Source organism: Pristiophorus japonicus, chromosome 10, assembly GCF_044704955.1.
Source record: "Pristiophorus japonicus isolate sPriJap1 chromosome 10, sPriJap1.hap1, whole genome shotgun sequence".
Lineage (NCBI taxonomy): Eukaryota > Metazoa > Chordata > Chondrichthyes > Pristiophoridae > Pristiophorus > Pristiophorus japonicus.
In genome coordinates, this window is record NC_091986.1 from 131,730,934 (window position 1) to 131,752,545 (window position 21,612).

General features: G+C 42.7%; 1 protein-coding gene across 1 annotated transcript in view; it reads left to right on the forward strand.

Annotated features, from left to right (window-relative positions):
* The window catches only part of LOC139274625 (interleukin-18 receptor 1-like), a 32,489-nt gene extending 14,890 nt beyond the window's left edge, over positions 1–17,599 (forward strand). The window contains exons 4-5 of the mRNA XM_070891304.1: positions 2,667–2,828; positions 17,138–17,599. Of these exons, the coding sequence (XP_070747405.1) occupies positions 2,667–2,828; positions 17,138–17,508 (533 nt within the window). The 3' untranslated portion in view covers positions 17,509–17,599. The remainder of the gene's footprint in view (positions 1–2,666; positions 2,829–17,137) is intronic.
* Positions 17,600–21,612: the final 4,013 nt, after the last annotated feature.

Here is a 21,612-nt window from a genome sequence, read left to right on the forward strand (position 1 = left end):
GTCGCGCCCCCGGAATTAGGTGGGTCTGCACTTTTGCTCCTTGGAATTTCCCGATGCCTGGTTCGAACAACGAAGGAAATTTGTTTAAGACCTGGGCACACGAAGTTTCGTCAGCGGGCGATAGCGCTTGGACGTCGTCCCAGTTCCAGTATATCTTTCCCAGCCAGCTCCTGCCAAGCAGCGTGGGACCATCGCCCGGTATCACTCAGAGTGGTAGCTTGTGCACCGCTCCATCGGAGGAGACCTTTATGGTAGCACTGCAATTACAGGAATCAGTTCTTTTGTGTAAGTTCTTAGTTTCGTGTGAATTGGAGTTAAAGCTGGCTTTGAGGCCTTGTTGCACCACAACCTTTCGAAAGTCTTTTTGCCCATGATGGACTGGCTCGTGCCCGTGTCCAGCTCCATTGACACCGGGAGTCCATTTAGTTCAACATTCAGCAATATCGGGGGACAATTCATGGTGAATGTGTGTACACCATGTACCTCTGCCTCCTCTATCTGAGGCTCTGTTTCGTTGTGATCCTCCTCTGCAACATGGAGTTTGCAGGTTTAACAGGCATAGCAGCTCGCTTGCACACTCATTGGAGGTGTCCCATTGTTCCACAGCCCTTGCAAACGTATCCTTTGAATCGGCATGATTGGAAGCGATGATCACCACCTCAGTGCCAACAAGGTGTTAATGGCCTTGCATTCACCACCCTTGATGATGGACTCTGAGACATCTGTGGACATGTAGCTGCAGGTATGTGTGATCTGCCCTGTATGTTATGATTCGAAAACAACATCACTTTGTTCACAGTACTTGTAGCAGCAGTTGTGTGCTGAGAGATTTGCTTCGTATTGTCACAGGTAGCAATGAACGCCTTACTTGCTATGGCCTTACTCAAGGTTGGGGTCTCTACAGTCAACTGTTTGCGAAGTATGGTTTCGTGGCCAATGCCAAGTACGAAAAAGTCTCTGAGCATGTGCTCCAAATGTCCTTCGAATTCTCAATGTCCTGCAAGGCGTCTTAGCTTGGCAACATAACTTGCCACTTCCTGGCCTTCAGACCTTTTGTAGGTGTAGAACCGGTACCTCACCATCAAAACGCTTTCCTTCAGGTTCAAATACTCTCGGATCAGTGTGCACAAATCGTCGTATGATTTCTTCGTTGGTTTCGCTGGAGAGAGCAGATTCTTCATGAGGCCATACATTGGTGCCCCACAGATGGTGAGGAGGATCGCCCTTTGTTTGACAGCACTCTCTTCCCCATCTAGCTCGTTGGCCATGAAGTATTGGTCGAGTCGCTCCACAAAGGTTTCCCAATCATCTCCTGGTGTAAATTTCTCCAGGATGCCCACTATTCTATGCATCTTTGGGTTCACTATCTGTATCTCGTCGCCGGTTGTTGTGTATGGAGAAAGAGTCGGAATGAATACTGTGAGCTCAAAGTAACGTGTGACAGTCTTTTATTGCAGGTCTCCAGAGTGCCTCTCCAACCTGTGAAGCCTTTTTAAATACCTGTGCTCCCAAGGGATTATGGGATCCCTTAGAACTCCGGGGAATGAGCCCTCTTGTGGCTGTACAGAGTAAATACAAGTCCACATATATCACAAAATCAATGTTCTCTGCAATTAATTTTGGCGCCATACATCCCCTTTAAGGAGTTGCATGGGCTATTCAAAACACCATTCATGCACGGTTTTTGCATTGAAAAGCTGGCTGCATGGGTTCCCTGGAGCACTGGGTGGCCACGCACCTTTAAAGGGAACATTGCAGCAAATAATTTGACAGTCTTCGGCAACATCATTTATGTAACATAGAAACACAGTCGTCATATACCCTAAAAATTATTTCTGAAGCTGCAAAATCCTCAAAGTTGGATATTAAAAATAGTAATACAGCAATAGATGCATTTGAGGTATTTAAAGAAAGAGATGATTTCGAACAGCCTCTGTGTTCTTGCCAAGGAACCACCAATTCTGTCATGAGATGAAGGAGTTGTCTTATGAAGAAAGTGTTGAGCAGGTTGGGCCTATACTCATTGGAATTTACAAGAATGAGAGATGATCTTATTGAAACGTATAAGATTCTGTGGGGGCTGGACAATGCAGAGAGACTGTTTCCCCTCGTGGGGGAATCTAGAATTAGGGGGCATAGTTTCAGAATAAGGGGTCACACATTTAAAACGAAGATGAGAAGGAATTTCTTCTCTCAGAGGATCGGAACCTTTGGAATTCTCTACCCCAGGGAGCTGTTGAGGCAGGGTCATTGAATATATTTAAGGTGAAAATAGACAGAATTTTTTAACGATAGGAGAGTCAAGGGTTATGGGGAGCGGGCATGAAAGTGGAGTTGAGGCCAAAATCAAATCAGCCATGATCTTATTGAATGGCGGTGCAGGCTCGAGGGGCCTACTCCTGCTCCTATTTCTTATGTTCTTACATTATGTTCACAGAGATGGCAAAAATCATTGCCCACTATTTTCAAGGTGCTGCGGCCCTGTTTGTGTGGGCAGAAGAGCTGAAAAATGAGCCCTGTAGCTTTTCACAGCTCACAAGCTCTTGTGACTGGAATTTTCCACCAGTGCTACACATCCATGTATAAAAAATAAACCATTAATTTGATCTTGTTGTTCAATGCCTCAACTATACTGGTTAATGCTGTGCCTTGGATTGAATTTTCAGACAATAAGGAATATGACGCATATGTGTTGCTCCTTAAGAGTGATGACATTCTCCTCATTGCTAAGGAAGAAGCATTTGCTTTAGAACTGTTACCTGCAATTCTAGAACAAAAGTTTGGTTATCAGCTATGCATTTTTGAACGTGATGTTCTTCCAGGAGGAGGTAAGGTGGACTTATTCTTATTTATTTAATCATGGGACTTAATGAATATATTTATATAATGAAATGTATTTATTAGCATTCCCTTGTTTGGCTCACCACCTACACCCCCCCTATCTTCCTTCAATCCCATTCATCTTTTATCTGCCTTTGGAAAAAGCTCTCCTGCAACTTGCTTACAAACTCCCAGCTGTCTAGCTTTTGGTCCTCTATTTGCTACTTTTGTAGCTGTTAATCTCTTTAACCACACCTTTTATCATCATCATCATAGGCAGTTCCTCGAAATCGAGGAAGACTTGCTTCCACTTTCAAAGTGAGTTCTCAGGTGACTGTACAGTCCAATGTGGGAATTACAGTCTCTGTAACAGGTGGGGCAGACAGTGGGTGAGGGAAAGGGTGGCTGGGGCGTCTGGTTTGCCGCTGCTCCTTCTGCTGTTTGTGCTTGGTTTCTGCATGCTCTCGGCGATGAGACTTCAGGTGCTCAGCACCCTCCTGGATGCTCTTCCTCCACTTTGGGTGGACTTAAGCCAGGGATTCCCAGGTGCCAGTCAGTATGTTACACTTTACCAAGGAGGCTTTGAGGGTGTCCTTGAAGTGTTTCCTCTGCCCACCTGGGGCTCATTTGCCATGTAGGAGTTCCGAGTAGAGCACTTGCTTAGGGAGTCTCGTGTCTAGCATATGAACAATGTGGCCCGCCCAACAGAGCTGGTTGAGTGTGGTCAGCGCTTCGATGCTGGGGATGTTGGCCTGGGTGAGGACACTGATGTTGGTACGTCTATCCTCCCAGTGGATTTGCAGGATCTTGCGGAGGCAGCACTGGTGGTAATTCTTCAGTGCTTTGAAGTGTCTGCTGTATATAGTCCATGTCTCTGAGACATACAGGAGAGCGGGTATCACTACTGCACTGTAGACCAGCAAAACCTTCACTGTTTTCCATCTTCATTCCCTCAAGACCAAGGATGCAAACTTGTGGATACCTGCACACATCTAGCTTAGCCATTCATAGCTGATCATGCTTACATAGAATTACATTGAATATACAGAACAGAAACAGGTAATTCTGCCCAACCAGTCCACGCCGGTGTTTATGTTCTACTCGAGCTTCATCCCAACCTTCCTCATCTAATTCTATCAGCACAATCGCTTTTCCCTGCAGTCAGAATCAGGGGAAGTCATAACGGGGAACAAAGAAATGGCAGACCAATTGAACAAGTACTTTGGTTCGGTATTCACTCAGGAGGACACAAACAACCTTCTGGATATAAAAGGGGTCAGAGGGTCTAGTAAGAAGGAAGAACTGAGGGAAATCCTTATCAGTTGGGAAATTGTGTTGGGGGAAATTGATGGAATTGAAGGCCGACAAATCCCCAGGGCCTGATGGACTGCATCCCAGAGTACTTAAGGAAGTGGCCTTGGAAATAGTGGATGCATTGACAGTCATTTTCCAACATTCCATAGACTCTGGATCAGTTCCTAAGGAGTGGAGGATAGCCAATGTAACCCCACTTTTTAAAAAAGGAGGGAGAGAGAAAACAGAGAATTATAGACCGGTCAGCCTGACATCGGTAGTGGGTAAAATAATGGAATCAATTATTAAGGATGTCATAGCAGCGCATTTGGAAAGAGGTGATATGATAGGTCCAAGTCAGCATGGATTTGTGAAAGGGAAATCATGCTTGACAAATCTTCTGGAATTTTTTGAGGATGTTTCCAGTAGAGTGGACAAGGGAGAACCAGTTGATGTGGTGTATTTGGACTTTCAGAAGGCTTTCGACAAGGTCCCACACAAGAGATTAATGTGCAAAGTTAAAGCACATGGGATTGGGGGTAGTGTGCTGATGTGGATTGAGAACTGGTTGGCAGACAGGAAGCAAAGAGTACGAGCAAATGGGTACTTTTCAGAATGGCAGGCAGTGACTAGTGGGGTACCGCAAGGTTCTGTGCTGGGGCCCCAGCTGTTTACATTGTACATTAATGATTTAGACGAGGGGATTAAATGTAGTATCTCCAAATTTGCGGATGACACTAAGTTGGGTGGCAGTGTGAGCTGCGAGGAGGATACTATGAGGCTGCAGAGTGACTTGGATAGGTTAGGTGAGTGGGCAAATGCATGGCAGATGAAGTATAATGTGGATAAATGTGAGGTTATCCACTTCGGTGGTAAAAACAGAGAGACAGACTATTATCTGAATGGTGACAGATTAGGAAAAGGGGAGGTGCAATGAGACCTGGGTGTCATGGTCCATCAGTCATTGAAGGTTGGCATGCAGATACAGCAGGCGGTTAAGAAAGCAAATGGCATGTTGGCCTTCATAGCAAGGGGATTTAAGTACAGGGGCAGGCAGGTGTTACTACAGTTATACAGGGCCTTGGTGAGGCCACAACTGGAGTATTGTGTACAGTTTTGGTCTCCTAACTTGAAGGACATTCTTGCTATTGAGGGAGTGCAGCGAAGGTTCACCAGACTGATTCCCGGGATGGTGGGACTGACATATCAAGAAAGACTGGATCAACTGGGCTTGTATTCACTGGAGTTCAGAAGAATGAGAGGGGATCTCATAGAAACGTTTAAAATTCTGACGGATTTAGACAGGTTAGATGTAGGATGAATGTTCCCAATATTGGGGAAGTCCAGAACCTGGGATCACAGTCTAAGGATAAGGGATAAGCCATTTAGGACCGAGATGAGGAGAAACTTCATCACCCAGAGAGTGGTGAACCTGTGGAATTCTCTACCACAGAAAGTTGTTGAGGCCAATTCACTAAATATATTCAAAAAGGAGTTAGATGTAGTCCTTACTACTGGGGGGATCAAGGGGTATGGCGAGAAAGCAGGAATGGGGTACTGAAGTTGCATGTTCAGTCATGAACTCATTGAATGGCAGTGCAGGCTCGAAGGGCCGAATGGCCTACTCCTGCACCTATTTTCTATGTTTCTATGTTTCTATGTTTCCCTCATATGCTTATCTACCTTATATTGATGGCCTCTAATTTTGCTGTTCCCCACAAGCGGAAACACTCTGTGTCTACTCTATCACAACCTTTCATAATTTTAAAGATCTCTATTAGGTCACCCCTCAGCCTTCTGTTTTCAAGAGAAAAGAGACCCAGGGGCCAAAATTGCCCATCGCCCGAAACGAGTTGCACCTACCTTTTTCAATGTGTTCTGCCCGCCCCAATGCATGGGGTGGCCAAATTGCGAAAATTCAGCACTTCGAGTTTTTTTTTGAATGTGGGCGGAAGTGGCCTCATCATGGGGGCGGAAGTGGGGGTGGGGAAGAATGGCCATCATTAGCGGGGCGGAAGTGGGGGCGGGGCAAAGTGACCGATGCTGCAAGGCATCATTGCGCTGGTGCGTCACATCTCTCCCCTTCAGTTAAAGGAGAGGGTTGCTGCAAACTCTGCAGCTACTTTAGTGGCAAACACTGGGCCACTAGGGAGGGTTTCTGATGGGCCAGCAGCCTGGCATTCAAGAGGGGGTTGACCGCCCAGCCGAACCCGTGGCCATAATTGTCGGCCCATCGTGGCAGTCAGCTGACAAAAAAAAACATGGCGTCGCCAGCAGTGCCACCTCCACTTTAAGGGCGGCCATGCCATCAAGCCACAGAGTATACCGACAGCAAAACACCGGCGGTGGGGCCGCTCCCATGAGGCAATTCTGCGAAAGGGGTAATTTCCCGAACGGAGCAATTTCGGGAAGGGTCGGCACATGCACACTGCAACGGGAAAATGGGTGGAACGGTCCCCTACACTGCTCCAAACCTGATGAAGGGCAATTTTCAAAATGGCGGCCCCTCCACGGAGACTCGGCGGCCATTCCACATCAGAACCAGGGGTCACAGTCTAAGGATAAGGGGTAAGCCATTTAGGACTGAAATGAGGAGAAACTTCTTCACTCAGAGAGTTGTTAACCTCTGGAATTCTCTACCGCAGAGATGTCAGTTTGTGGCACCAGGACTGATCCTTGTGGGACACCACTACCCACGTTCTGGCACTGTGACTAACTACATTTTATCCCGACTCTCTGCTTTGCGTCTTGAAGCCAGGTAGCTATCCATTCTGCTACTTGTCCCATGGCTCTGCATTCTCTGACCTTGTTCATTAGTCCAAGATGTGGTACCTTTTCAAAGGACTTTTGAAAATCAAGATAAATTATATCTGCTGCATTACCCTTGTATACTCTCTCTGTTACCTTTTCAAAGAGTTCAATGAGGTTGGTCAAGGAAGACTTTCCCTTTTGAAATCCATGTTGACTATTTATTGTTATATTTTTGGTTTCTAGATGTTTTTTCAATTTTCTCCTTTAGTAGGGATTCCATAATCTTTCCCACCACTGATGTTAAGCTGACTGGTTTATAGTTCCATGGACATGTTCTATCTCCCTTCTTAAATATAGGTATTACATTAGCTATCCACCAGTCCTCTGCCACTGCACCTTTTTCTACCAGATTATTAAATATGTGTAATATGTGTCCCATGCCTCTGCTATCTCAGAGATGCAGTAATCGTGACCATCTTTAAAAAAGGGGACAAGTCCGACTGCAGCAACTACAGAGGAATCTCCCTGCTATCAGCCACTGGGAAAGTCGTTGCTAGATTCCTCCTCAACTGTCTTCTCCGTGGCTGAGTCCACTACGGCGTACAATGGACATGATTATTACGGCACGACAGCTGCAAGAAAAATGCAGGGAACAGCACCAACCCTTGTACATGGTCTTCTTTGACCTTACAAAGGCCTTTGACACTGTTAACCACGAAGGACTATGGAGCGTCCTCCTCCGTTTCAGCTGCCCCCAAAAGTTTGTCGCCATCCTCCACCTGCTCCACGATGACATGTAAGCCGTGATCCTGACCAACGGATCCATCACAGACCCAATCCACGTCCGGACCGGGGTCAAGCAGGGCTGCGTCATCACCCCAACACTTTTCTCGATCTTCCTCGCTGCCATGCTCCATCTCACACTCAACAAGCTCCCCGCTGGAGTGCAACTAAACTACAGAACCAGTGGGAACCTGTTCAACCTGCGACGTCTCCAGGGCAGATCCAAGACTGTCCCAAACTCTGTCGTCGAGCTAGAGTACGCGGAAAACGCTTGGGTCTGCGCAAATTCGGAGACTGAACTTCAAGTCATAGTCAACATCTTCACTGAGGCGTATGAAAGCATGGGCCTTGCACTAAACATCTGTAAGACAAAGGCCCTCCACCAACCTGACCCCATCACACAGCACTGCCCCCCAGTCATCAAGATCCATGGACAACGTGCCCTGGACAACGTGGACCACTTTTCATACCTCGGGAGCCTACTATCCCCAAGGGCAGACATCGATGACGAGGCTCAACACCACCTCCAGTGTGCCAGCGCAGCCTTCGGTCGCTTGAGGAAAAGAATGGCCCTCAAGTCTTGCACCAAGCTCATGGTCTACAGGGCTGTAGTAATACCCGCTGTCCTGTATATCTCAGAGACGTGGACCATATACAGTAGACTCCTCAAATCGCTGGAGAAATACCACCAACAATGTCTCCGCAAGATCCTACAAATCCCCTGGGAGGGCAGACGCACCAACGTTAGCATCCTCAATCAGGCCAACATCCCCAGCAGTGAAGCACTGACCACACTCGACCAGCTCCATTGGGTGGGCCACATTGTTCGCATGCCTGACACAAGACTCCCAAAGCAAACGCTCTACTCGGACCTCCTACACGGCAAGTGAGCCCCAGGTGGGCAGAGGAAACATTTCAAGGACACCCTCAAAGCCTCCTTGATAAAATGCAACATCCTCATCGACATCCGGGAGTCCCTGGCCAGAGACCGCCCTAGGTAGAGGAGGTGCATCCGGGAGGGCACTGAGCACCTCGAGTCTCGTTGCTGAGAGCATGCAGAAAACAGGTGCAGGCAGCGGAAGCATTGTGCGGCAAACCAGTCCCATCCACCCTTTCCTTCAACCACTGTCTGTCCAACCTGTAGTTCCCGTATTGGACTGAACATGGACTATTCACCTAAAAACTCACTTTTAGAGTGGAAGCAAGTCTTCCTCGATTTCGAGGGACCTCCTATGATGATGATCTCTTCCCTAAGTTCCTTTTAAAATGCAGAGATCTAATCCATCCATACCAGAGGCTTGACCATCAAACTCTACTGGGCCTCACTCTCCTTTGACAAAACAGTCCACCACGCTCGGATCATTCCAGAGAGCAACTACCAGCTGCCTCCTTAAACCTCTTTTCTCTTCCAATTCCTACTTCACCTCCAACAACAAATGTGAAGAGCTCATGAATTTCTTTGTCTCTGATGCTTCCCCACCTGCTCCTTGCCCATTATGCCAAACCTTTCCCAATCCCCTCCTACTTTAGCCCTGAAACACTTTCTGTCTATCTGTCTCTAATTTTTCCCCCATCTCTTCCATTCACCAAGCTCAACTCATCCATGAACCCATTCCCTTTAAATTCATGCTCACCCAACTTTGATTTCTGGGCACCATGCTAACTGTTACTGTAAATAGTTCCCTCTCCTTAGGCATTGTCCCCATCTCTTTCAAAAGTGCCAGTATCACCCACTGCCAAAAAAAAGTTTCAACATCGTAACCATCCCACCTCCAAGCTCTATTTCCTCTCCAGAGTAATGGCATGTGTTATTGACCCCAGGTCCATGCCCATCTCTCCTGCAGCATCATGTTTGACTTTCACCAATTTAGCTTCTGTCTCTCCTTCAGCACTAATATACCCCTAAGCAAAGTCATGAACGACATTCTTTGTGACGGACTGTAGTACAATATGCATACATACCCATCTTGATATTTCTGCCTTTAATATATATAGTGCTACCTGTGGACTACTGTGGTACTGCAGCCAGTGCTGTATACAAATAAAGAGGGAACAGGCCACCTGACTAGAGTTCTGGAGTGTTCTGCTATCTTAAGGATGTGTGTGTGTTTGTGAGTTGTACGAAGATATAACAATGGTGATGAGAATGGGATAATCGGGAAAAAAAGCTGCAATTTTTGTTGGTGGATGATTCAGCCAACCGACAGAGAGACTTTGAGAGCTTCTCTGTTTTGATTAACAGCTACAAATTCAAGGTAAATTACAAGCACACTTGTCTGAACTGCCAAAGTCCAGATGGCCGCGCCTATGGGAATAATAGGGTGTTTGGGGGAGTTTCAACTCAACCGTGAAAGTTTTGGAGCATATGTGGAGCGGCTAAAAATGTTTTTCACTGCAAATAATATCATCAAAGTCCTCAATGATGAAAACTATAGCCAGGTGGTGTTGGAAAGACAAAGGGCTATTTTCTTAACTGAAGCAGGGCCTGAGGTGTATGAAACCCTGAAAAAATGTTCAAGCCAAAGGACAAAACTCTTAAGCAGAACAGCACTACAGTCCTGAGCCTCAAGAAATTGCTGAAAGTTATCATTTCAGAATACGAGATCAGTTAACTGAAGAAAATATCAGCAAGGACATTGTAGCATTAATTTCGGAAACTTTCCGGACCGAGCTTTGCGTGATTGCTTTGTTTGTGGGATGAAAAATGATGCGATCAGAAGAAAGTTATTGACAACTCCTAACTTGACTTTTGATTTTGCTTGTCAGACAACTATATCAATGGATATGGCCGACCAATATTCCCGAGAATTTCATACTATTTCCAGTCGTCAGACAACCGAGGTGAATCGCCTGCAGGTTAAAAGTTGGGCCCCAAGGTCTCAGAAACTGACATGGTCACAGAGCATTGAACTCTTGCTATCGGCGTCTGGGACAACACATTGCTCCAAGTTGTCCATATGTGAAGGCAGAGTGTTTTATCTGCAGGAAAACTGGGCATCTTGCGAAGGCATGCTGACTAAAGAGTAAACCAGCTTTCAAAGCTATAAGTAGAAATCCCCAGAGACTACATAGCATGGAAGAAAAACAACAGGACGAGGAGTTACACATCATCAGGAGCACGAGGTTAACTAACAGCGATTCAAAAAGTACCATAATCCACATAGATGTTGCAGGAACCAAGATACTCATGGAAATCGACATTGGTGCATCTGTGAGTGTAGTACCGGAGTTGCTATACCTCGACAAATTGCGTGATTTCCCAATGGAGAAATCCAAGATAGAGCAGAGAGGCAACTCAGAAGAGAACATTCCTGTGGTAGGTCGTATCACCGTACTGGTGAAATACAAGGATCAATTTCAGAGCTTGCCTCTATTAGCAGTGGCAGGAGACAAGCCTGCTTTACATAGAAACATAGAAACATAGAAAATAAGTGCAGGAGTAGGCCATCCGGCCCTTCGAGCCTGCACCACCATTCAATAAGATCATGGCTGATCATTCCTTCAGTACCGCGTTCCTGCTTTCTCTCCATACCCCTTGATCCCTTTAGCCGCAAGGGCCATATCTAACTGTCTCTTGAATATATCGAAGGAACTGGCATCAACAACTCTCTGCAGTAGGGAATTCCATAGGTTAACAACTCTCTGAGTGAAGAAGTTCCTCCTCATCTCAGTCCTAAATGGCTTACCCCTTATCCTAAGACTATGTCCCCTGGTTCTGGACTTCCCCAACATCGAGAACATTCTTCCCGCATCTAACCTGTCCAGTCCCGTCAGAATTTTATATGTTTCAATGAGATCCCCTCTCATCCTTCTAAACTCCAGTGAACACAGGCCCAATCGATCCAGTCTCTCCTCATATGTCAGTCCTGCCATCCCAGGAATCAGTCTGGTGAACCTCCGCTGCACTCCCTCAATAGCAAGAATGTCCTTCCTCAGATTAGGAGACCAAAACTGAACACAATACTTCAGGTGGGGTCTCACCAGGGCCCTGTACAACTGCAGTAAGACTTCCCTGCTCCTATACTCAAATCCCCTTGCTATGAAGGCCAACATACCATTTGCCTTCTTCACCGCCTGCTGTACCTGCATGCCAACCTTCAATGACTGATGAACCATGACACCCAGGTCTCGCTGCACCTCCCCTTTTCCTAGTCTTCCGCCATTCAGATAATATTCTGCCTTCGTTTTTTTGCCCCCAAAGTGGATGACCTCACATTTATCCACATTATACTGCATCTGCCATGTATTTGCCCACTCACCTAACCAGTCCAAGTCACCCTGCAGCCTCTTAGCATCCTCCTCACAGCTCACACCACCACCCAGTTTAGTGTCATCTGCAAACTTGGAAATATTACACCCAATTCCATCATCCAAATCATTAATATATATTGTAAAGAGCTGGGGTTCCAGCACTGAGCCCTGTGGCACTCCACTAGTCACTGCCTGCCATTTTGAAAAGCACCCGTTAATCCCGACTCTCTGCTTCCTGTCTGCCAACCAGTTCTCTATCCACATCAGTACATTACCCCCAATACCATGTGCTTTGATTTTGCACACCGATCTCTTGTGTGGGACCACATCCACTGGTTCTCCCTTGTCTACTCTACTAGTTACATCCTCAAAAAATTCCAGAAGATTTGTCAAGCATGATTTCCCCTTCATAAATCCATGCTGACTTGGACCAATCCTATCACTGCTTCTATTTCATCCTTAATGATTGATTCCAACATTTTCCCCACTACTGATATCAGGCCAACTGGTCGATACTTACCCGTTTTCTCTCTCCCTCCTTTTTTAAAAAGTGGTGTTAAATTCGCAACCCTCAAGTCCATAGGAACTGATCCAGAGTTGATAGACTATTGGAAAATTATCACCAATGCAACCACTATTTCTAGGGCCACTTCCTTAAGTACTCTGGGATGTAAACTATCAGGCCCTAGGGATTTATTGGCCTTCAATCCCGTCAATTTCCCGAACACAATTTCCCGCCTTATAAGGATATCCTTCAGTTCCTCCTTCTCACTAGACCTTCGGACCCCTAGTACATCGGGAAGGTTATTTGTGTCTTCCTTTGTGAAGACAGAACCAAAGCACTTGTTCAATTGGTCTGCCATTTCTTTGTTCCCCATTATAAATTCACCCGAATCCGACTGCAAGGGACCAACGTTTCTCTTCACTAATCTTTTTCTCTTCACATATCTATAGAAGCATTTGCAGTCATTTTTTATGTTTCCGGCAAGCTTCCTCTCGTACTCTATTTCCCCCTCTTAATTAAACCCTTTGTCCTCCTCTGCTTTCCTCTAAATTTTTCCCAGTCTTACGGCTTGCTACTTTTTCTGGCTAATTTGTATGCCTCTTCCTTGGATTTAACACTATCCTTAATTTCCCTTGTTAGCCACGGTTGAGCCACCTGCCCCGTTTTATTTTTACTCCAGACAGGGATGTACAAATGTTGAAGTTCGTCCATATGAACTTTAAAGTTTTGCCATTGTCTATCCACCTTTAAGTATCATTTGTCAACCCTTTAAGTATCATTATTGGGAAGAAATTGGTTGGGATCACTGAAGCTGGATTGGAGTGAAATTTTTTGTGTTGAAACGAGATTTGCATCAAATGATGATGCCATCAAAAATTATCTGAAGGTGTTCTGTGAAACCCACAATCCGATCCAAGGCTTCAAGGTGAATGTCAGGGTACAGAGGGACGCTAGATCGGTTTACTGCAAGCCACGTTCCATACCATATGCATTCGAGGAGAAAGTTGAGCAAGAACTCCAAAGATTAGAAACTGAGAATATTATTTCTAAAATAGATCTATGTAATTGGGCTACACCCATTGTTGTTGTACCTAAGTCCGATGGTAAAGTAAGATTGTGTGGTGATTATAAAGTAACCGTAAACCAGGTTCTAGAGGGTAATCTCCCCAATACATTGCCAAATGTAGAAGATTTGTTCACAACACTGGCAAGTGGTCAGATCTTCTCAAAGTTGAATCTTACAAATGCCTATTTACAACTTGAACTAGATGAGGAGTCTAAGTCATGCTTGACTATAAATACTCATCTAGGCCTATATCAATTTAATAGGCTACCATTTGGAGTGTCTTCCATCCCTGCCATATTCCAAGGGGTGACTAACCAGATTTTGCAACGTATTGAAGGGATAGTATGTTATTTAGATGCCATACTAATTTCAGCACCAAATAGGCAAATTCATAATTACATATTGAATGAAGTCCTCAAACAGCTGGAGAAGTACAGAGTATGAGTGTCTGCTCGTAAGTGTGAGTTATTTCAAAACTCAATGGAATACTTAGGGTACAGAGTAGACAAAGATGATTTACATCCAACCAAGGGAAAGCTGGATGCAATCAGAAATGCACCCATTCCCAAGAATGTCACTGAACTTCGATCATTTTTGGGTCCTTTGAACTATTATACGAAGTTCCTACCAAATTTGGCTACAGTACTGCATCCACTGAATGAACTATTGGAAAAACAGGTCCATTGGAAGTGGTCAGAAAATGCGTTACAACATTCAAGGAGTGTAAAAGCAAATTAGTAGAGAGCACCATGTTAGTTCACTCTGATATATCTAAGGAGATCTAGCTAGCATGTGATGCCTCTCGATATGGAGTTGGGGCAGTAATCTCTCATGTACTATATAGTGGGGAGGAGAGACCAATTGCTTTTGCTTCTTGTACTCTCAGTGCCAGTGAGCGTAATTATGCGCAAATCGAAAGGGAAGCTTTGGCATTAATTTTTGGGGTCAAGAAGTTCCACAAATACTTGTATGGTCATAAGTTTACCATCATTACAGACCATAAGCCCCTGACAGCAATCCTCCATCCAAAGACCTCAGTTCCAACATTAGCTGCAGCCCAAATGCAGAGATGGGCTTTGATTTTGTCAGTATATACATATGATATTGAATACAAACAATCAGCTGATCACAGAAATGCTGGTGCTATGTTTAAATTGCCTTCCCCGATAGGGAAGAAGTATTTTATTTTTCATGCATTGATGAACTGCCAGTTATAGCTGAAGAGATTGGTAGAGCAATTAAAGGTGACCCAGTTATATCAAAGGTGTATGATTATTTTGCAAATGGCTGGCCAAACCAGGTAACAAATAAAGATACTCATCCATTCTTCATTCATAGGAATGAATTATCAGTTGATGAAGATTGTATTATGTGGGGTGCAAGAATGGTTGTACGAAATAAATTCAGGTCCAAATTATTAGGAGACCTCCATGACCAGCACCTGGGAATGTGCTTGACCAAGAGTTTTGCACACAGCTATTTATGGTGGCCAGGTCTAGATAAAGATATAGAGTACATCATCAGTCAGTGTACGACATGTCAATCGGTAAGCAAGCAACCGCCACCAGTACCATTACAGCCATGGAAATGGCCGCCCAGGGTGTGGCAAAGGCTACATATCAATTTTGCTGAGCTAGAAGGACAACAATTGTTCATTGTGATTGATAGCCATTCAAAGTGGGTCCAAGGGTTTCCAATGTAGAAAATAACAATTAAAACATGAGATATTTTATGAAGATTATTTTCTTCATTTGGCCTCCCTGAAGAAATTGTTTCTGATAATGGACCGCAATTTTGTTCAGAAGAATTTGCACAGTCCACGAGCAAAAATGGCGTGGAACATACCAAGGTTCCACTGTACCACCCCGCTTCAAATGGTGCAGCAGAGCACAAAGTACAATTGTAAAACGTGCCCTCATCAAACAGATGTTGGATCCAAATCCAAAGAAACGACAGTTGTCCTTGGACCACAAATTGGTTAATTTTCTAATTGCATATCGTAATACTCCTCATACAACTACTTGTAGAACACCAACAGAGTTGTTTCTCAAACGACATCCACGAAACAGATTCTCGTTATTAAAACCAAACTTGACACAGTCTGTAGAAGAGAAACAATTAAGGCAGAAAGAGAATCATGATAGAGGTAGAGTAAAAGAGAGAAGTGTGAAATTAAATCAGAAGGTGAGAGTGAAGAACCATCACCATAAATGGTTAAAGTGGTTACCAGGAAGAGTGGTGAAGATATGTGGTCCTTGCACATATTTGGTGAAGATGTTTGATCATGGACAAGTTAGGTTTGTTCACATTGATCATATTTTACTGACAGACGTGAAAGTAGTTGATGGTGGGAATGATTCAATTATTTCTGACTCATCAGATAGTTTTGATACAAGTAAAGTACCAGTAGCATATCCTACATCCAATGTACTGGAAACAAATCCAAGAGAAAGTCACAATTTAAATCTGAGTCCGAGTCAGGCAGACAAACAGTTTGAAGTTAGAGAGAGTTCAAATAGAAATCAAGGGCATCCCTTGGAGGAAAACTTTCCTCAAGATCAGCCTCGAATGAGGTTAAATTCGACACCATGTTTGGAAGGTTCAGTTTGAGAGCGAAGATATCCTTTTCGAAACAGAAAGCAAGTGGTTAAGCTTGATTTGTTAACATGGCAAAATAAGTCCATATCTTTTGTTATGTATAACCATGCAAGTTATGTATGATGATTATTTTGTTATAATTATTTCTTCATTAAGGAGGGAGAGGTGTAATATATATATAGCGCCACCTGTGGACTACTGTGGCACTGCAGCCAATACTATGTACAAATAAAGAGGGAACAGGTCACCTGACTAGAGTTCCGGAGTGTTCTGCCATCTTAAGGATGTGTTTGTTTGTGAGTTGTACTGAAGATATAACATAGTTAACCACACCATCCTCTTCCAACATCTCTCTTTCATTATCCAGCTCCATCAGTTTGGCCTTGCTTGGTTCAACATTGTTTATCTGTTTGTAATCGGAGCATTTGTAGCAATGGCTTCTCCTTCCACCCCTGAACTGTCATTTCAGTAGTCCTCCAAGGATTCACCTCTGCCTGTTCCTCATCGATATGATGCCCCTTGCAACATCATCCACACTCATGGGGTCAGCTTCCATATGAGTGCTGATGCCACATAGCTCTACCTCTCCACCACTTCTCTCGACCCCTCCACTGCCTGGTACTGCTTGTCTAACATCCAGTCCTAGATGACCCACCAGTTAAACATTGAGAAGACTGAATCCATCATCTTCTGCTCCTGCCACAAACTCCATATCTTCGCCACCAATTCAGCCACCAGTCTGAGAAAATAACCCCACCGTAGCTATTTTCTCAGACCGAACCATACTGTTCATAACTTTGACACCCTGTTTAGATGGTAGAGTTGATATGAAGAATATCAAATGCCAATATAATAGAGTGAATGTTTGAGGATAATACATTAATTTACCCATTTTGACAATGTGAATTGTCCAGCTGAGAAATAACATAAAATGAAACAATAAAAATACATTGAGCACAAAGAAAAATGGTTGTGTAAAACAGTTCGAGTTTGTGTTTGTTCATATTTGTGCATGTAATCCATTTATTAAAATTATTTGATCACCTAAAAATGTTTTTTTTGTTTTTCAGCTTCTGCAGATGACATACTTTCCTACATTAACAAATGTAGAAGATTAATTATAATACTATGTGCTAAATGCTTGGCAGATGACAGTTCTATGTATGAACTGATGACAGGTCTTCATCAAGCTTTGGTTGAGAGGTTAATAAATCCGATACTTATTGAATATAATCCAATAAGAGACATTACATTTTTGCCACAATCACTTCAGCTTATTTTGAGATCAAACAGGACATTGAAGTGGAGAAATACGTCTTTATCACAAAATTCATACTTTTGGAAGAAGATAAGATATCTTATGCCAGCAAAGCATATTAAAGCATCTGAATATTCCCAAAATGGATCAACCATTTACTCGTTCTTTGACAGAAGAGTCTGATGACCCAGAGATCATATAATTACAGTCAGTAGTTCATGCAAACCTCATTGTATCTATGACCATAGAAAGTACATCTTCAATGTCAGTAGCAAACTTTAAGATTCTGAAAACTACACTGAAAGACTCAGAAATGACTGACTAAGATGAGAATTAATCCGCATATAACTCTGAAGAATGAAGAATTTATGGTACAAGAAGAGCCATTGACCCATCCATGCCCTTCCCACAGATTTATCTACAATTTACATTATCCTGACCTCTACTCAATTAATTTGATCTTTTGAGGAGATGAACCAACCTGAGGTAAACTTTCCAAAAGGAACATCAACTTGCATTTTCTGAACCTCTTAACGTGGTTCTCAGAAATGTCCCCAAAACACTTCACATGGAATCAATAACATTGTGCAGTTATTGTTGATTCTTGGGTAAACATAACACCATATTGTACACAGCAAGGTCCCACAAACAGCAATTAGACGAATGTCCAGTTAATCTGTTGTTTGTGATAGTTTAAGGAGGAATGTTGGCCATAACATCAGGCGCACTTCCTGATCATCATCAAATAGTGCTATGGGATCTTTAACATCCACCTGAACCAATGGAACAGACAAATGGGACTTCAGATATGTGTTATCTTGAATTCCATTCTTAATCAACTATTTGTCCAGCATCTCATGAAGAGTTATTTGATTTGACATTAATTGTTTCTGATGGAGTAAAATTACTCCAGCTTTCTTAAATATATATATATAATTTAGTCATAAGCTTATAATCTGATCAGAATTTGTCTAAAATATTCATGCACCAAAGAGGGGAAATATTATCACTGGACAAATAAAATATTCCTATGCTATTTAAGCATTATTGTGACATTTCAAGATGTAATTTAAATTTACTACAGTTTGTAATAGTGATGTACATTTAAATAAGGGGCTTTGTTGAAAATGTGTGAGATGACTTTAATGTAAAGTTTAGCTAGGTTAACAGAAGGTACTTTTTTAACTGCTAAAAAAAATTAAAAGAAAAGAAAACCCCTACCACATAAAGGCAAGGAATGATTCATAAAATAAACTTTAACATTTTATATCACCTCTGATCTTTCAGTAGTTGTCATTAAATTTCCAACTAGAAGATTGCTGTTTTCACTGATATTCATATTGAGTTACCTTTATTTAGCCAACTTTCAGCTGGGCCCTTCAACAGCACACAAACTGTTAGCTGGTTATGAATGGTTTTAAAAGCAGCTAGAGAATTTCAAGACACAACCATTCCTGCAGGGAAGAGGTGTCACTGGGAGACAACAATACACCTATCACAATTTAATCTGCACAGCTAAAATGATTTCCTTTTTTTCAATTGTAATACAGTAAAAATACTATCATATATATATTTTTCAATTTGAATTTGCATTTATTTTGCACTATCCAAATCTGACCCGAAATCTATTGTTATCACTAAAACTAATCACTGGATAATCCTGCTCCACTAGGTCAATATGTGATGGATATTCCTGTGATTCCATAATTACACTGTCAACAAAAATGATGTTTTGCCTCTGTGAAATCCCATATTATTACAGTAGTTTTGCCTTTGGGAGGTATACAAAAGGAAGTTTTAGTAGGTAGTCTCCATTAGTGAGAGTCTCGAAAAATTTGCTTGTAGTTCAACTGGTCCAGGACACTTTTACAAATCATGCATCGACTTACTTGGTATATTGGGCTTCGGAGATAAGCCACGTTCCTGACTGAGCCAGGCTAGCAGAACCCCCAAGGGTAGGGAATCCGTGATTCAGGCTCCACCTGTCCTCCCTCCTCCTGGTGACATTTGCTTTGTAAGGGCATGTCAGGAATGGCAGCCATTCTGCAAAGTTTCCTTTTTTTACTTAAATTGGCCCTTTTTCTACTTAAATTGGCCCTTTTTCTTTAATTCTTTTACTTTTTATGTTTATAAAATTATATACTTTTCCCCTTATCTTACCTTCCAGTCTTTATAGCACTTTCCTTAGCCTTTCAAATCTTTGTTGCTTCCCCGCATAATTTTCTATACTCCACTTGATTCTCTTTTGTATTAGTAGCCCTAGGTTCGCCACTTTTAAAAGTCTCTGTTTAATTTCTATTTTTTCTAATCATCCAAAGAACTTCATCTTTTAATGCACCCCCTTTGTGGAATATGTCCAGTTTGTACCCTAGGCATCTTCTGTTTGAATGTTTCCTATTGGTTGTCCACTGTTTTATCTGCCAAAAATCGGCCAAATAGCTTCTCTCTGTGTTCTGTAAGTATATTCTTTTGGTATAAATCCTACAATTTTATCCCTTTGTGTAGAACATGACGAATGATGCAAGTTATTGACCACATTTTTCAGTCCCTTCTTTTCTAGTACTGATTGTTTTTTTTTTATTAGTAGCTTGTTGATGCTGTTGGAGAATATATGAGGGGTTTAAGCTTGCATTTTGCCTATGAATAAACAGCAATTCTTTGAGAACCCAGCAAAGAATAATTAGCAAAGTAGTTAGCCAACTCAGTTGGTGCACATTGAGACTTAATTACAATTCTGCATGTATATATTGCTTTATAAGAAACATATTTAAAGGAATATTTGCAGTGTTCTTTATTTTTAATAAAAGTTTAGTAAACATATCATCAATGTTTCTTGACCATTATTATAATAGCTACAAGTATTAGTTCAACCCAATAATTTATCAATTCTTGCCATTAATGAGATTAGCTGGTAAGATTTTTCTGAAATTTCAGAAATAAAAGATATCTTTATGTAATACCTGAACATGACTAAATAAATTCTGATGTTTCTTTGTCTGCTGAATAAATATGTCCAATGGGTCGCTGATGGGATGGAAAAAATCTGTAGGATAGATTTTATGAATTTGGACCTCTGGTGTAGAACTTCTTCACAGAGAGTTGTTAACCTGTGGAATTTCCTGCCGCAGAGAGTTGTTGATGCCAGTTCATTGGATATATTCAAGAGGGAGTTAGATATGGCCCTTATGGCTAAGGGGATCAAGGGGTATGGAGAGAAAACAGGAAAGGGGTACTGAGGGAATGATCAGCCATGATCTTATTGAATGGTGACGCAGGCTCGAAGGGCCGAATGGCCTACTCCTGCACCTATTTTCTATGTTTCTATGTTTCTATGTTTCTATCCATGTTAATATATTACCCCCAATCCCGTGAACTTTTATCTTGTGTAGTAACATTTATGTGGTACCTTGTCAAATGCCTTCTGGAAGTCCAAATACACCACATCCACTGGTTCCCCTTTATCCACCCTGTTCATTGTATCCTCAAAGAATTCCAAAGAAGGTCCATTCCTATATTATTTCAAAACACTGAGTTTCTGGAGATAGTCTCAAACCAATTGGTTTTGATAATGATCCCAACATGATGACATGTTGCCGACTTGTCTTTCCGTACATCTGCATTTAACAGCGGTGATATCTTTAGGTTCAGGAATGCTTATCTTTGCCATTTAGTGGCCTTGGTTCTGATGCCAAGTTATAAATAAACCAAAGGCTCTGACTTGTTTAGTTTCCTGGAAATGATCTCAAAGTTCACCATAGGTAAATGCTAAAGATTTTGTGATTAAGTGTTATCCTATGAAGGGATGGTAACTAGGACAATTAGAATTGATAGTCTTTGTACTATAGTTGTGAATGGTAAACTTTACAACATAGCCGACACTTTTTTAAAAAAGTCACTTTTTGTTGAGCCAACTGTATCCTGTTCAAAAACAAAACATACATTTAAATAGGGCTGGGTTTTCAGCTTTGCCGTTTTCAGGGTGAAAACGGAGGCGGGGTGGGAAATTTACTGCCCAATTAATGTTAGCCGGAACGCAGCGCAAAGGGAGACATTGAATTACTTTCACGGCGCAAAAGCAGGAACCTCGCCAACTTTAGTGCGGGGCTGGGAGCACCCTGAGAGAGGTGCCTTGGGAGGGGGAAAAAAAACAACAAAAAAATTCAAATAAACATTCAAAAAACATTGCCAACACACTTGCCTCGCAAATCGCTTGTAAGTGGTTTCCCTTAGGTGTTTTCGAAGCACCCCCCATTTTACAATAATTCTAATGCTGGGAGTGAATTACTG